Here is a 17,627-nt window from a genome sequence, read left to right as displayed (position 1 = left end):
AATAATTGCCTTAATAACAACAATCACGTACAGCGAATTAAATAAAATTCCAAGTTTTTTGGTGCCTATTTCTTTTTGTTCAGAATTTGGCATTTGTGTGTTAAGACTGGCTTAGAGTTTGAACAAGTGTCCATAACCAGGGTTATTACTAGCAAAGACTTATCACCTGTGTTTTAAAAAACGAGTCACTCATTTGTCTTTTTCTTTCCACATGGGTAGGGATGACAGACAACTGCTGTGAAGCTTCAGTTTTTGCCTGGTCATGCACAGTTCTGCAATATAATGCATAAATGTATAACAACAACTTGGGCTTGCATTATACCTCGCTTGGAATAAGGAAATCTAGCCAGGCGCGTTCACGCGGCCATCTGCGCGCGCGCGCGCGCTCACACACACGCTCGCGCGCGCACACTCTCTCTGACACACACACAGACACACACAGACACAGACACACACACACAGGTCAAAAGTTGATTCATTCCCGAGATCCCCCAGAATCTTTTCTTTTTCTCTTTTCTGGCAGCTTGGCTTCCAGTCTGGGTAGTAGTGAGGTTGGGGGCGTGGAGGGGCGGGGAGGGCGAGGCAAGGGAGGCGGGAGCCGGGTGCCGGTGCGTGCCGCGCCCGCTCCTGCCGGGTGAGAGTCCGGGCCGGGTTTTGCGCCGTGTCCCCCGGCTTGTCTCACGGCCTCCAGCCGCCGCTGCCGTGTTTACTGAGCTCGCGCGTCCTGATATCACTCCGCTGGCATGGAGGAGGAGGAGGAGGTGGAGGAGCGAGAGGAGGAGGAGGAGGCGGCGGCGGCGGCGGCGGCGGCGAGCAGTTGATCATTGTGATGGTGGCAGGAGCAGCGGCGGCAGCGGCAGCCCAGCCGAGCGTTAGGGGCTGCTCTCCGCGCGGCGTTTTGCAAAGGACTTCACCGATCTACTTTTGCAGTCGCCTCGGACTGTCCATGTGTTTACTTCCCCCAGCCCGAGGATTCGATATCTAGGTTCCTGTGAAATGCAACTGAGCAGCCAAAGTACTTTGAGAACACGGGGCGGCATAAACACCAAAACTTTTTTGTGGAAGGAAAATGCAATAAGCAAGCTTGCCGTTTTCCGATGCGGTGTGGAGTGAGTGTGTGTCGCGCGTGTCCGCACCGGAGGCATATGCTTGTGTGTGTACATGGGGTGTATTTTTCGGTACGTAGGGAGAAAATGCTTGCCAACCACCGGAAATCTTCTGGAATTTATTAGAAAATAATGGATTATAAAAAGAAGGCAGGAGAGGAGCGGATCTCCCCTTGAGTTGCAACCCGATTTGCTGCTGGCTCAGTTTGTTGTGATTCTTTTTGTTGATAGGTGTCTGATGGTATTCTGATAACACCCCCCTTTTTTTCCCCTCGAGCTTTACAGTTTAAAAAAAAGGAAACAAAAAAAAAAACCCACCCCAAAATCTCTCCCCCTTTTTTTCGCCCCGTCGGGATCGCTGTTTCCATCCATGTGCTTGCGTCTCCCCCGCGTTCCACTTAAACTATTTTAATTCTTGGACCCAAGGAGGAGGCTGATAGGGGGGTGGATAAAAAAAAGTTCTTCCAAAATAGTGTGCCCGGGGAGCAGGATGGGGGATTTCGCAGCCCCCGCTGCTGCCGCGAATGGCAGTAGTATTTGCATCAACAGTAGCCTGAACAGCAGCCTCGGCGGGGCCGGGATCGGTGTGAATAATACTCCCAATAGTACTCCCGCTGCTCCGAGTAGCAATCACCCCGCTGCCGGCTGTGGCGGCGGCGGCTCCGGGGGCCCCGGCGGCGGCTCAGCGGCGGTCCCCAAGCACAGCACGGTGGTGGAGCGGCTCCGCCAGCGCATCGAGGGCTGCCGGCGGCACCACGTCAACTGCGAGAACAGGTATCAGCAGGCTCAGGTGGAGCAGCTGGAGCTGGAGCGCCGGGACACTGTGAGCCTCTACCAGCGGACCCTGGAGCAGAGGGCCAAGAAATCGGGCGCCGGCTCGGGCAAGCAGCAGCACCAGAGCAAACCCCAGCAAGATGCGGAGGCTGCTTCGGCGGAGCAGAGGAACCACACGTTGATCATGGTGAGGGCGCACTGGCAGCAGGCGTGGGGCGCGCGCGTGGGGGGGGGCGTGGAGCTTCTTACATGGGGGGGAACGGGTGTCTGATTTGCACGATGGCGAGATGGGCTGAAGCCGAAGGGTTAACATCAACTTTTCTGAGGGAAAAGCTGCCGTCGTCGCTACCTGTTAATCTGTCAGGGTTGTCAGATTTGGGGAAGAGGGGGCGAGAGGGGAGAAGCCAGTCACGACTGCGAGGGGCGGAGGGAGCCTGGAGGAGCGTCGGAGTGAGGCACTGGAAAAGTTTTCCCCCCTCCCTTTCTTAGATACCGATTTGAAAGAGAGTGAACCCAGAGTTGAAACCTCGCTCCTCCTCTTCACGACTCCCCACCCCACCCCTTGCCTTGCCGCTTCGCCTTCCCGGACCCGTCCCCCTTCGCCCACCCCTCTCAGCACATCCGCCGAGTGCAGGGAGAAATTGATGCTGTCGCAGATTCTGGGCGGGCACCAGGCCCTCAACCCCTGGGCGGGGGGGGAAGGGAGAGGCTCTCGCCTCCTCTCCCTAGCTCACCCCGTTTGGGCTGAGAAAGTCTGAGAGTTTTGTGAATGAACTTTGAAGTGGGTGAGAAGCGAGCGAGGGTGGCTGCGTGCGCGCGTTCACGGGAGCGCGCGCGGATGCGGGGCGCGGGTGCGCTCTCTCGCCGCTCGAGCCCCGAGGCTGGCCCGGCAGGTGGAGCGGCCGGGAGGGTCCGGGGGGTAGCGGTCCGGCGTGTGTAGCAGGGGAGAGCTACGCCCCCCGGCCCGCGCCCAGGGTCCCGCACGCAATTCCGCTGGAGATTCTTTCTCCTCCTCCTCTTAAACTTGCTTGCACCGAGCCTGCTTCACCCTCCACCCCACTCCCCGCCAACTTTCCAAGCTAGTCTAATAAGCCCAGAGGAGTGGAAGGTAGCAGAGAGGTGAAAGAGGCTTAAATGGCTGGGTGGGTGGGTTCGAGGTAGCTGAGCAGCCAATGGCTTAACTTCTCGGGGAGGAAGGGGCAGTTCCCACCCCCTAACCCTGAGGGTAGAATCCTTTCTCTTATCTCCTCTCTCCGGTTCTTTTGCTTTCCTTGCTGGGTGGGGGGGGAGGCCGGAAGCTTGGGAAAGGTGTCTGCAGCCCCCTCCCCCACCGCGCCGCCTGGCTTAGGGCCGCGCGTGTGTGCGGGGTGGGCCGGGCTGTGGGAATCCAGGAGCGCGGCAAGGCCGCGCGCGGTCTCCCGTTGCCTTTGCAGAACGCCCCTCGGTCGGCGGCGCAGGGCCGGGCGCTGGCGGCCCCCTCAGTATGCCGTTTAGGAATCGCGCACATCCCGGGTCTGGGAGTCCTTGGCGCCGGGGGTGGTGCCGGTGCCGCCGCGGGCTTTCGCCCGGCACTCCGGCCGGCGCTCCGTGACAAAGAGCCGGCTAGGGGGAGGGGAAGAGGAGAGGCCACAGCGCCCGCTCCCCACCCTCTCCACCTCCCCCCACCCCGCACGTGAAGAGGAACAATTTGTTTATCTTGGGCTTCAAGAATCCTTCCCTCCTCCCTGTTCTCCGAGGCCGCCCAGCCCCTCCTCCTCCCCACCCTCCTCGGCGCGATCCTGCCCAGTCCCGCCGGCTGCACCTTCCCTCCTCCCCCTCCTCTTCCTCCTCCCACATCCCTCCAGCCCGCCTTCCCCCTCCCTCTCGGTGCGCAGCAGTGGGGGAGGGAGCGGGAGGCGCTTTGTCCGCCTGGCGGCCGGGCTCTGCCCCAGAGGCCGCCCGGCTGGGAGGGGCGCTGCGCCCCGCGGCCCTGCCCCCTCCTCCCGGGCCGCCCGCGCCCCGCGCGCCCGACACTCCGCGGCCCCGGATCCTGCCCCGAGCGCGAAGAAGAGGCGGACTCTGTTTTGAGGAAGAACGTCTGTCACCGAAGTCAGGGAGGGAGGTTCTGGCTTTACAAACAGGAAGCCGAAAGCCACTGACACTGTAGCTTTTCTGATTGTACCCGGAGGCGGGGCCGGACCTGCATCTCGACTGTATCTCGCATGCCGTTCTCTTACTTATTTCTCCGCCAGTCCGCGTGGTCTCCCCCTCCCCGCCCCCCTCGCGCCCTTCCACAGATGGGGAGACTCACTCTGGAGCTAAGACTGAAGTAGAATTTGAAAGGCACTGAGAATTTCATGCCTGCCTGCTCCACGCCCTCCTTTCATGTGTTTGTACACCCCACACGCACGAATTGCGTAAAAATAGGGTTTGGTGGGTTTTTTTTTTTTTCGTGAGGCTCCAAAATCTCAGCACCACGCAATTTCTCCCGACCTGTCGGGATGGAGGACTGCGGTGGCGTTAGCTCGCCAGCTGGGCAACAGTGGAACAAAAGCCCGTGCCCTTCCCGGTGCCCCGTCGCTTTTGATCGCGGGCGAGAGCAGTAGAGTTAGCGGCCACAAAGTTTTCGTGTTTAGGTTAGGTTCTCTCCAGGGTGCCCTGTAGGCCTTCGGAGGGGGAGAGGGAGGACTCTGGGTGTGCGCAGCCGGGTTGTAACACACCCGCAGGTGGAAGGAAGTCGAAGATCCTGAGGTTACCTGGAAGGAAGTAGCAAGCTGAAGCCAGAGCTTACTTTGGAAAATGCAAAGACAATGCTTTCTTGAATGGAGGAGACAGAACTGTAAATACCATAGCGAATCCCAGCTTAGCAAGTTAACAACAGACTTGAAAAATGATTGTCTGAAAAATAGCAATTCTGTCTGTCAATTTTGTGACAATAATTTAGCCCATTGATTAGATTGACATAAATGCCAAGGCTATGTACGGAACAGTATATTCTAGCTTCAACTGTATTTCACGTATATATCTCCCCTTGATATCCGTGGGAAGTATGTGTGATGAGTGCAATGAAAATAAACAGCCTTAATTCTTAAGCAAAGAGTTGCATGTAAATTCTATGTACCACAAAAAGGAAAGAAAATAATCTCATTCTTGATAAGCTTATTTGTTCTTTAAAAATCATTAGTTTAAAAATTCACATTGGCCCTTGAAATGAAGGAGTACTTTCACTTAGTCTATGTATGAGATAAAATCTTGGAAGCAGAGGTCGCAAAGAAAAAACAATGTTGATATTCATTTTCTTGAGTTGGCTGCTGGATTATAGTTGGGCTCTGGTGGGGCACAGAGCAATTATATTTAGTTCTCAGATTGGGCTGTCTATCTGGAAAGCCCCAAAGAAAAGCAATAATCAAGCAGAGCCAAATAATAATAATGGCGATGATAAAAATAAAGATGAATAGGATTCTTTTTTGTTTTATTGCTATTGTTTACCTTCTTAGGGCCAATATATCCAAAGTACTAAATATCGATTAGTTCTCTTTCTGCCTGGTTTGGATTAAGAAGGCAGTCTCATCAGTTCTTTACCTCTTTTGATTTGTTTTCTTACCTTATACGTTTGTAAGCATAGGCGTGAATAACAAAAAACAAACAAAAAGCAGGATGGGTGAGGTGAAGTAGGAATCTTCCTTGCTTCCAGGCTGTTGGAAGGAGCCTAGGTTTTGTGTGGACCCCTAACAGCCCCGTCTTTTAAGAGAGCAGGAAGCTCAAAAAAGGCTTTGGCTTGAAGCCGCAGTGTGTCAGGTAAAGGGTTTCTGGACATGTAGTCAGTCACATGACCCTCACCCATTCCCCCCAACACACATGCACTTTGTTTATATAGAAGGGATTGTCCCTCAGAGTCGTTGGTGAGAACTCTTGATTTCACCTATTAGAGAGTCTCAGGTGAAAAGGTGTCTTTTCCGAAAATAGTTTTAATTATTTGTGGTAACAAGAGACATTGTGCATTCCCTGTACTTGGAACTGAAGGCCTGGTTAAAATTCTAAGGTGAACTCCAATGGACACAAATTCATTTTCAAGTCAAAGATAGATTGACTTGACAGAGGTTAGTCATTCAGGCACACCAAAAAGCATGACAGGGCAGTCTTCAGAATTTCAAAATGGTGGTAGCCTTACTTGACCTGGTTCAGTCCTGTGTTTTCACGACCTTTTCACTCTGTTAGTGCCATTATAACTCAGAGTGTGCTTAATTTATACAGAGTTTACAGACCGCAAAAATCTGTGTGGTTCTTGCTCTGAAGAGTTTATCACATAAAATTCAATTGACTATATACTTATTAATTACTGAGTATTGGAGAAAACAGCAACCTATCCAAAAATTTCTCATCCATTCCTAGAACAGATCCAGGAAATGTCAACATATTAGTCCAGTGCTAACCCTCCTTATAAATGAATCTGGTTTCCCATTTCTTATCCTGTTGAAGGTAAATTACTGGCTCTGTATCCAAGTTTTTTGGCAGGCTTGTAATGTCAAACCATTTCTAAATCTTTCATAGGAGACTTTTCATTGGCTTATCCCGTTCCACTGCTATCCTGGATGATAGGATTGACAGTTGCTTCTTGAAAAGCCTTCCATCTTCCATAGCCCACACAGGGGGTGCCTTAAGTTTGTGAAAAACTTTCTGGAATTTCATTTCTCTGTGCTTCACAAGTGTTGTCTTTTAATTCTTAAGTTTTTTTTTTAAGCTCCAATACATATTTAATTATGTTACTTAATGTTCTTTGGTCGTGGTGCATTTTAGTTAGTACTGGGCAGCTAGAGATCAGAAAAGTAGAAGCACATTTAGTTAATCATTAATCATAATCTACAAAATGCTCTTCAGGCCGAGCTCCTTCCCAAGGGAGCTGAGTTTTCAGGCAGGTGGTATATTCGATACTTTCTATCCTGACTCAGAATTATAAGGGCAAGTTTTAGAATCTTTGTAGGTTTGTGCTACCTGATAGGAGGCAAATAAACAGTCCAGGTATATAGTTTACTGACATTTCTGTAGGAAGAAAGATGAGAATTTTAAACATTAAAATAGAGTTACATAGAGTCATTTTATAAACATCTGAGACCAATAGCCAACTGTTATTAAAGAGGTTTCCTGACAGAGCTCTTCCATTGGTTGAAATAGGGGGTGTCTTTCCCTCTTTCTCATCTTAGTGCTACTGCCATACAAGGAATCTAGTATAATAAACCGTTTTGCACGTCACATAGTAATTCTCGGATACATTTGAAGTACTTATATATTATTTAATAGAATGGACTTTTATTTGTGATTAGCGCTCTGTGTTTGTTAATTAACAGTTCTGTACTGTGTTCTTGAGCTGAGAAAGGCTAAATTCTGGCACCTTTTCCACATTACTCATGATAGAGAACTGTGAAATCAACCAGACTTCAAAATCTCATAAAGAGGAACATATTGAAAACTCAGTCCCACGATTTTTATAACATCTGCCTTTTAACTCTCCCAAATAGCTTTGCATTTTTTCACTCTATTAATCAGAGGCTGTTTATCCAGTTTTCAGACCCTGTAGCTGCTTTGTTTTTTCTTCCCCTCCTGCTGCCAACCTTTTGGTCTTTTCACTGACCTTTAGCACCTTTACCAAAGAGTGGGAAGAAGCAATAAGAAGAGAAATTTAATTTCAGTGTTTCCTCCTCTCATAACTAATGAAACTATTGGGGAAGGTGCCAATTATTTTGGATTAATTATGGATTTGATTTTATATACCATTTACTCTTCATTAGCACAAATAATAGAGAATAGGCTGAATTTTAAAATTTCAATTCATTCGTTCAGCAGTATTGCTACATAGTTCATAGTGCTTCATAGAAGTTAAAATGCTAAATCACACTCTTGCATCCAAGACTAAGTATATACTTTGTAGGTTTTTCAGTATTATTCTAGCTAGGTTTAAGGGGATAACCAGTTTTTGTTTGTTTTCTAATCAGCATTAGGCTTGATGCCAGTGACTTCTCAACAGCTTCGGCCTGAGTTATGTCCCCTTCTTATGACATTTTAAGTAAAATAATATGCTTTACTTTCCTGTTGTTTCAAACTAAGTTGACATTGGTTTCTGGTTTTTTTTTGTTTTTTTAACAAAGCTGATTTACAGATGACTGCTCCAAAGTTATAGGATCCCCCAAATTAAATTTCATTAAAAATACAGCATGCTTTTCAGACTGACACATTCCAAAAATTCATTATTCATGGTTTGCCAGTTGGAAATGTAACTTCTGGAAAATCAGCTATGGCTAAGAACTGATGAATTCTCCTAAGTTCAAAACAAAACAAAAAACTTTTTTGTTTAAACCTAGGAAAACTTAAAGAACTAAACAAATAAGGTTGGAAAAATTACTCAGAGGGTGAAGTTGAGAGCCTGCTGTCTAATAAATACTTAAAGATCATAGTTTCCTTTAATGGATCAGAGAAGGGGCACACCTTCTCCCCCCGCCCCCCTTAAGTCTACCTGGCTGTTGCATCTGTTACACAGTTGAGGAGCTTTTGAGTTTTGGATAAGCAACTCTGTTTGGGAAAGAAGCGCAGCATTCCCTCAGGGCCACATACACACGTGCACAGAGAGAGGAAATTCCTGCTATGGTTCAGGTTTTTTTAAGGCAAAGCTGTGCGTACTGTTCTTGGGGGAATTTAATAAAAATCTCAAAAGGCTCGCAGTACTTCCTCTGACAAAAGGAAAGTGATTCCTTCAGAATAATTTAGACACTTCTTTTTAATTATATTGGACCTCCCATTGGTTGGAATGACCTTTATGCTAAAGTAGAATCTTTTAAGATACAAATAACGAACATTCATCCTCCTTAGCAATGAATGGCTTAACCACTGTAGAAAACTGGAGTGAAATATTTAATTTTTGATGAACACCCTCCAGAGTTACCTTTCTGATGCCTTAAAGCTCCACCTCTGGCTGTGTAATGTTTCATGTTGTGGACCCTTCAAGCCCTCAACTATATGGGTGACTACTTGTGCACGTGAGGACGTTATTAGGGTACATTACTGTGTATCTCTTCTCCCCTCTCACAGTATCTTTCGACACCTCCAGAAAACTCATGTCTGGACAGAGGTTCCTTCCCCTTCAAAGGGAAAGGCTGAAGTGCTGTGAGTGTTTGTGTGGATTCAACCTGGGTTGTAACCCTGACTCAAAAGGATTGCGCGGCTCTAAAAGACCAGCTCTACCAGTGCCCTTTATTCTCACAGTGGTTGGTTATTTTTCTTTCTTTGATTGTTTGTTAGATGCTGAAAGCAGCTCAGTGATTGAGAGTGAATCTAAAGGGACTGGTACCCAGGAAAGGGCTTTAAGGAGCTAGTGTTAAGGGAGGAGAGACAAAAGGGGATGAAGATTCTGGAGGCATCACCTGAGAAGGACGGCAAGGGGGAGAAACGAGAGAGATGATCGGTTTTGCTCATTTGTGGTAAGCAGACAGTGTCCTGGTGTCTTGGGAGCTTACAGAGGTGAAGTGTGTTTTTAGGAGTCTATTCTGAACCTTCAGACCTTATAAAAACTCAAATGTATATGTTTTCAAGAGCCAATGGCAATATCGTTTGTATACGGAAAAAGCATGTTCCTAAAATATTTTCATGCTGTCTTAAATGATTACCGCTGCCATTGAATGGATTTACTACTTATAGGATTCCTTGAAATCAGTGATTTTCAGTCGGTGGAGATTTTGCTCCCTTCCCCTCCCCAGGAACATTTGGCAATGTTGGGAGACATTTTTGGTTGTCACACTGGAGGGATGCTACTGCTGTCCAGCGGGTAGAAGCCAGGAATGAAGCTAAATATCTTACACTGTGCCCTCAGTACCTGGTCCAAAATACCAGTGTTGCTGCTGTTGAGAATCCCTGCTTTTTAAATAAGGAGCTCCCCTAGGATGTTGAAAATACACAGTGTGGCTTTACTCACAGCTTTTCAAAAACACTCTTATTACTTGAGGAGTGGAGAAAGGAGGAGGCGCGGCCGAGGGTACCTTGGAAGGAGTTAAAGGACCGCTGTGCTGCATGTCAGCTCCGGCCATGGGCCCATCTGACTTTTCACTTCGTGACTGTCCGCCTCTGTCTCCTTGCCTGGCAGAAGGTGAACAGTAGTCATTTGTTTTTACCTCATGGAGTGATTGTTAGGCCCAAACGAATGAATATATATGTTGGAGTCCCAAAGACTTCACGGCACTGCACAAGTGCTAGGCCTATTTTTATGAGTTACTTGCTTATCACTTAATTGTTTGCCTCCTGCCCAAGTGCAGACTTAAAATTGAGTGTTTGGAGGCTTGCTTCACTCACACATAAGCCAACATCTGATGACTAGGTATTGACCAGCTGCTGCATCTTGGACACGATTTCTAGGCACTGGAGATACCGTGGTGAAAGGGGCATCCTTGCCCTCATCGGACGCACACTGCAGGATGCGGTTTCATAGTTCAGATGAGCTGTATGAAATGGTTTTGTGCTTTTATGAGAACACGTTCATGGAAGTCATTAATAAACTAACATTCAGGAAAATCCTAGAGTGCTAAATGCTTTGTATCTTCTTGCAAGCTTCCTGTAGCTATGGTTTTCTTGCATTGTTTTCTGTAACTTTATGTCATTATTTTTCAAAGGAAATCTCTTTGTGTGGGGAAAGGATTCATTGGCGTGGTGGAGAAGAAGATTAAGGTTGTTAAAAATGAGGCAGGTGATCATCTTTCTTTTCTTTTTTTTTCTTTGACTAGGTGCCACTTGTACCATCATGATCACGGCTTAACATCAAGCTTTTAGAGGAAATTAGACAAAGGAGAACATTTAGTAAGAAGCAGGCAGGAAGGTGCAAGGACTTGAAACCATGTCATATGAAAAACAGTTGGAAGACCTGGAGGTGTTTAGTCTGACTTAGAGGGTATGATTGCTTTCTTAAAATATTTGAAGGGCTGTCAAGTGAAGAAAGGATTAGATGTGCTCTTTATGGCCTCAAGGGGATAAAGTTAGGATCAGTGGTTGGCGGTTATTAGGAGTCAGGTTTGGTTTAATAGTAAAAAAAACAATTATATGAAAATTAAACCTGTTCAAAGATGAAATGGGCTGTCTTGATGAGTGAAAATGTTCCAGCAAAAGTTGTTCAGTTGGCTAAGTGTTGGAGAAGGGGCTATGACATCTTATTTTTTGTTTAAGATTTATTTATTTGAGAGAGAGCGTGCACACCCATGAGCGCATGGAAAGAGGAGCAGAGGGAGAGAGAGAGAGAATCTTAAGCAGACTCTGTGCTGAGCACGGAGCCCAGTGCAGGGCTCGGACTTATGACCGGTAATTATCACCTGAGCCGAAACCAAGTCAGGCACTTGGCCGACTGCGCCACCCAGGCACCCCATGACATCTTTTTTAAATTAAAAAACTTTTAAACAATATAGAAATAAAATACCAGTTAGTGAGGACAGAAATTTTGTCTCTTCATTCATCTTCATATCATCATGACTAGAAAAAGACCTACTGTATGTCGGAAGAACTCAAAATATTTGTTGAATAAATAACTAAATGAAAGTAGTTTAAGAAGTGACTTAAGTCTTCTCCTTCATGTTACCCCCTCTCAAAAGTTTCCATGGTTTATAATATCTCTCTCCAGACCTTCTTCTGTTCGCTTACATATATACTATATATTGTACATCATCACATGTTAGCTTTTTTTCTACACAAATGGAATCGTACATATGGTTCTGAGATTCACTTTTCCCACATAATATATTTTGGAGATCTGCCCAAGTCATTACATATAGATCCTCAATTCATTCTTTTTAACTGTTATATAGCATTCCACAGTATAAATATTCCATAATTTATTAAATGACCCTCTATGGATAGACACTCTTGTAGTTTCTCAATTTCTGCCAATTAAACGCTATAGCAATGAACATCCTTATTCATATATTCCTTATACATATGTGAGCATTTCTGTCGCACAGATTTGGATTTCTTTCTATATACGTAATATGTATAAACAGAAAAGGTTGACCAAAAAAAAAAAAATCTCTTAATCTAATATGGTTTAATATAGCACCTGAATCTTATTATAACCCATTTTAGAGCAAATGATAATCGTGTTTCCTTAAAAATACGGCTTCAAAAAAAAGTGTCAACTGCAGTAGCGGGTGTTGGTCTTGGCAAACTAGGGTGAACGTTGTTAGTTTTTAGAGGTCGTGTGGCTGGCAACGTATCTTATAGGAATGACTCCTTCTTTTCATCTGGTCCTAAAGAGGAAGTTAGTAGGAGTCTAGTTAACCAGTACCCATTCATGCTGTGAAAGTGGGAAATTCACTTTCTTGAACGAGATTGTAGTTCTCTTTACTTTCCTGAGCTTCGTGTTTCACACACCTGTGTGGCTCTGTTTGTAAAATGTATTTCCGCTGGTGCTATAGTACCTGGGGTGGCCGTGGGGGCAGGTTTGAGAGGTCGTAAAAATCTCAGGTCTGTGAGTTGCCACTTCCTACAGGTTAAATTACCCTGACTAATCCAGTCATCTGTGTAACATGGTAATAACAACTTGCTGACCTGGCCAACTGTAGAAAATGCATCCAAATGGACTTGCCTCGACAGTCACCTTACAGCGTTTGTTTAGACAGTGAGAAGTCCTATCGGTTTTCATTATACATGTGTGCTGAAATGGCCTGAAGACGGCCCTCGATTGGAGTTCTTGGTCATTTTGATTTACCTCCGGCATAGCGGCTGCCCTACGCCGAGATGCTAGGAACTGTGGTCTGTGTTTTTACATAGCTGGAGCAGTTTGGCTCCAGAATCGGGGTTCTCAGCTACAACACTATTCTGCCTTCACCTGCCTGAAGTGTTCTTTCTTGAAAAGGTTGTGCGAGCAGCTGGATTTTTGAAATAACCATGCTCTGCCAAGGAACAGTCCTCACCTACTCGACTTTCCTTTAGGTTATACGATCCGTTTGAACAGGAGCCAAAATTAAGATATGTGGTGTCTCGCAGGGTGCTGGTCCTGACCTGGTGCTGCTATTTGATAACGAGCATCCCCGCTTTGCTGTGTCCTGGCCTCAGAGAGCTCTGGCCTGTGTGTCCCTCCTTTCCCCGTCTTTTTTTTTTTTTTTTTTTAATCACCACCTCATGTTTCGCCTTTGTCACAGGGCGGTAGGACCTGGAAGCTTGTGCAGGATGTAGGTGGCAATTACTTGAACCACAGAAACAAACCCAGGGTAGGAGTGTAAGTGATTGGGGACCTCAACTGTAAAGGTCATTCTCTACCAAGTGATTCTGATCAACTAGGCATTCTGTTCCCGGGTAGGACGCTCGTGTTGATTAACAGTAACCGTTTTCTGCCGTGTAGCTGAGTCACCGAGCAGCTTTGTGAGACCCCCCCCCCACCCAAAACCTGTGGCCAGCCAACTTACTGCGGCTCAGTGCAGACGTCAGGGAAGGGGGCTCCGGCCTAAAGACTGCGAGATGGCTTCTGTTTCAACAGCTTAAATCGCAGGAGTTAGTCCTGTATGTCAAGTACGAACCTTGCTCCTCGTCTTCTACCCAGGCCATCCAATATGATAAACTTCCTTAACGTTGCTGCTGTGGTCAGACAGTAACATTTCAACCTTGCACTTTTGCTGCTGACAGTCAAGTTGAGTTTTGCTAGTTTTCTGTCCCTCTGAGGAGTGTCGTCGTACTTTTTTCATGTTTGCTTCTGAATATTCCTGGATCTGTTTCTTTCATTTCTAGCACTAGAACGTTTTCTTTCAGGGATGACTTTCACCTATGCACAAGGTGAACGAACCTTGCATTTTGCACGAAGTATAACATTTACCTTTATATTGATTGTAGACAGGTAAATGGTTACATGTTTTGAATGTTGGTTATTTCATAGCCGTCTGATTATATTATTAGATAAAACCTGTTTTCCAAAGGCTATTGAGATCACACCTATGTTGTAATAAACTTCTAATTTCTAATTCCTTTGGAAAGCATTTTCTTACTTCCGGCTGAAAGGGCCCAGAGATGATTTGTAATAGGAAAGAAATGACTACAATGAAGTCTTACCTTATTGTGGAGTTGTTTTTTTTTTTAAACATACCTTACGAAAAGTATTTCAAACCTTTCGAGTTTTATTTGTTTTTTAAAGAGAGTTCAATAACTGGATGTAAATTCGTAAATAGGAGGGTCAGGGGTCAACGTTCACATTAATGCAAAGAAATTTGACATGTCAGAGCTCAACAAAATTTTCTGGATGCTAAGGAAAGGAAAAGAGATAAAACTCTTGAAATAGTTTCTTCTTGGGTTTTAGCTTCAGCATGTCTAAGTGATAATAATGCCAGAGTTCCCGGGGGGGTAAAACATACATTCCCTTTGCCCGTTCCCATCTTCTGTTCAGGGCTCCCATTGTCCCCCGTTCTAATCCACTGTGGTATTTCAGGCCATCTTCTCTCCCTGCTCCCTCCCGTCCGTCCCGGAGAAGCCTGTGTGGCTATAGTGTGCAGGTGGTGTTTATCTTTAATCACTTAAGGTATTTCCTCACAGTGGAGTGTGCACACCGGCACCTCGGCACCTCGTGGATTGCAACATTCCCTGGCCACTTCCATCCTGCCCTGGCCCTTTACTGGGAGGTTCTCTGATGTTTGGTAAACAGAGGTGGTTTTATATAAAGAAGCAACTTTCTCAGTTTAGCTGTTGTTGTGGCTAAATGGTGGAAAGCGTATTTTGCAGTTTAACTAGGAATTCCTGAACGGTTTGCAGCTGCTATTGGGTTTCTAAAAACACGTTCATTTTCTTCAGTGAAGTATGGAAACAATGATTTTAGATTTGGATTTCGTGCTGCTTAGTTCTCAGAACGCTTTGAAGGAATATTCGAAGAACTTGTTTGCTGTAACAGTAAATAACCATGCTCGGGATTTTTGGCGGGTTGTCCGTGTTAGAGGGGAGTACGTCCGGAGCCCACCCCGAACTAGGAACATGCAGTGATAACGTTGAAGGTGACCAAGTAGGATGAACTGGTGCTTTGAGGATGGGGGGTATCTGGCACTTAGGCTATTGAAATTCAAATGGGCTGTTGCTTTTTCAGTGTTTGATCCTGTTCTTAGGTTGAAAGGATTGATATGAATCATTCAGGAGCCTTTTATGAACTTGAAGTTGTGGTCTCAGATTGGAATTGGAACACTCAGAAATACGGAACAGTGGTTTCAAAGCAGGGCGCTTCATGACCGTGTGTGCTTGTGAGCATTGTGTCTTGTGTCTTTGTTCCCTTCTTTGAGACACAGGTTGTCTGTGGCACTGGTTTGGTAGGCTTCATGTTTATCTGTGGTCAAGAATGTCAGAGGATTGCACACCTGAGAAGTTTGCTTCCCTCCTTACCCTAAAGTGATGGTGTGGGAGTTTCTGGGATTGGCTCAGGAGGTGGGGACAACCACATATGGGAGAGGAAAGGGAGATTGGCTGGCTTTGGTATTTCCATTCACACTTTCTAATGCCATTCTCATTACTTTATTAACAAAGTGTGGATACTTTGAATAATTATTTATGTCTGTCTTTTCCTTCACAGTATAATGCACACTTCACTTGTTTCTTCAACTTTTCGTAATATATGTGTTTATGATACACTGAAGAGCCATAAATTTGAGAAAAGAGATAATTAGTTTTGACAGACTTACAAAAATGAGACTAAGAGGAAGAAGCAAGAGGTTGCTTCAGAAAAGGATTCCATTTCTGGGTTTAAGGGAAATTATCCAGATAAGAAATTCTGCAGTGTTAAAATTCACAACATTTGGATGGCATAGGTTATAGGAAGAAATGAGTTATTTTTTGATTTTTTAAAAATTTAAATATTTTTCATAGTTTAAACAAACTTTTTTTTTTTTAATTCTCAAAATAGAGTTTTTAAATGGAGAAATTCAAGACATTGAGGAATAACGTGGGAGGAAGAAACAGCAGCTCAGCCACTGGTGTTAAAATTTCACATGGTTTGCCCGCGCCCTTTACCTTTAATCTCTTTCTTAGCGTGAGTGTGGGTTGTTTTCGAGGAACCTTGTTCAATAGCTATCTTACCTTAAAGAGTAGTTTTCCTTTCACTTTGGGGCTCATGTATTCAGGGAAACCTTCAAGAAACATGGCTCATTTAGCATTAACTTGACTTAGTAGTCCTTCCTGCCCCTCCCAATTTGGGGATCCTTTGTAAAGGGGACAATTAAATTGTCTCAATGTCTATAAGGAAGATTAACCATGGGTTGGGTTAAGTTATTCCTACTCTTGTACATTATTTTCTGTTTTCTGGATTAGAAGGAAAACTTGAAGATGAAGTGTGAGAGATTAACACAGAAAGGGAGGAGGGTAAAAGTCATGTCATCTGTGGTGAGCAAGTCTCCAACAGTGCCATTATTTCTATGGCTCCTCTTCCCTGGGCCAGATCCGGTTCGCATCCACAGTGGAGGCCATGATGATGGGGGGGGGGGGTAAAGGATCTGTCTCAAATGTTCTTAGATATACTGGTTTAATGCTCATAAGAGAGAGAAAAGGCTTTTTAGGGGAAGTCCACTGAGAAAGAAAAGGCTTAGACAGTTCACTGTCAAGTCTACAGGAATAGTTATGTTTGGTTACTGTCAGCTCTCAGCAAGCAGGGTCTCTAAGCGTTGACTCGGGTCTTGCTGGATGGAGGGCTTCTAGGGAAAGACTGGAGAGAGCAGAAAGGTTTGGATTTCCCTAAAAATTGAACCCAGTGTCACTGGAAATCGCAGTGAGGAGCTCCTTTAAAATGTCCAGCTTTTCTGCTCTCCACACTCAGGAGCTGCTCCTGCTTCCCCCACCCCCTCCATTCCTATGTCTTTTGTTCCATGAATAAATATTATGTGGTTTGGTGCTCATTACTCTTTGATATGAAAAAAGGCAATTCATTAGGTTGAAGGAGGAGGGGGAGGGAGACACCATTTTTCACCCAGTGCATCAAGCGCGGTTACACTGATTTGAATTCCCAGAAAAGTAATAAAACAGTGAAAATAATGATAAAACAGCTCATGGGCTGACAGCTGTGCAGCACCCGGGAACACTGAAGACAGGCCCCAGTGTTGCAGCAGGACAATATTGTGGAGCATATGGTGCCATTGCAAGCCAGTTGTTGAACTCGGTGGCCGCCTTTTGTTTGGGGGACTCTCCCAGCATTGGGTCTGTGGTAGCTCTTCAGAAACTTCTAGTCTCGTTGGCAGGAGGGCTCTTGGCACCATGCCAGCCTTACTGTACGGTGGCTGACTCAGGCCATGCGGAAAAGCTCATGCTTGGAGAGCATTCACGCCTCCTTACTTTGGTCACTAATCAAATCATTCGTTCAGCCAGTGTAAATTAGGATCTTTTTCCATAGCAGCCCAGTGGCTACATTACAAAAGGAAAATTTTGTACAGGAATGCCAATTAATTTTCGATGTGTTAATTCACGGGTGCTCAGTTCGTGTGAGAGTGAAAATTGTTGTGTTTTGTTTTAGTGCTTTTTAGATGGATGCACGTTTTTGCACGTTACCTCTTCATTCTTCAGGCTAGAATAGCAAAAGCCAGAAAATATGTCGGGGCCAGAGTTACTGCTAGAAAGGAGAGAGAGTACCCGTCTATCTAGTTTTTACAAGACAGTGCTAAAATAGGCCCTTTGCTTAGCATGGGTCTATTTTTTAAATGTGTGAAGCTGGCATGTGTGTGTGCATAAAAAGACTAATTAACTCCACTTTCCTCTGGAGGGGTCTCCTTGGCTGCCCTGTTAGTGCACGCCACGTTG

At 45.6% G+C, this 17,627-nt stretch overlaps 1 protein-coding gene across 1 annotated transcript in view; it reads left to right on the top strand.

The window, feature by feature from the left end:
- Nucleotides 1-240: 240 nt before the first annotated feature.
- The window catches only part of MAML3 (mastermind like transcriptional coactivator 3), a 399,902-nt gene continuing 382,515 nt past the window's right edge, over nucleotides 241-17,627 (top strand). The window contains 1 exon segment of the mRNA XM_040626328.1: nucleotides 241-2,067. Coding sequence (XP_040482262.1) covers nucleotides 1,597-2,067 — 471 coding nt within the window. The 5' untranslated portion in view covers nucleotides 241-1,596.

The sequence above is a fragment of the Ursus maritimus genome, unplaced genomic scaffold, assembly GCF_017311325.1.
Source record: "Ursus maritimus isolate PB19 unplaced genomic scaffold, ASM1731132v1 scaffold_11, whole genome shotgun sequence".
Taxonomy (NCBI): domain Eukaryota; kingdom Metazoa; phylum Chordata; class Mammalia; order Carnivora; family Ursidae; genus Ursus; species Ursus maritimus.
Note: the sequence above shows the minus strand (reverse complement) of the source record. Positions and strands in the feature narration are given on the sequence as shown.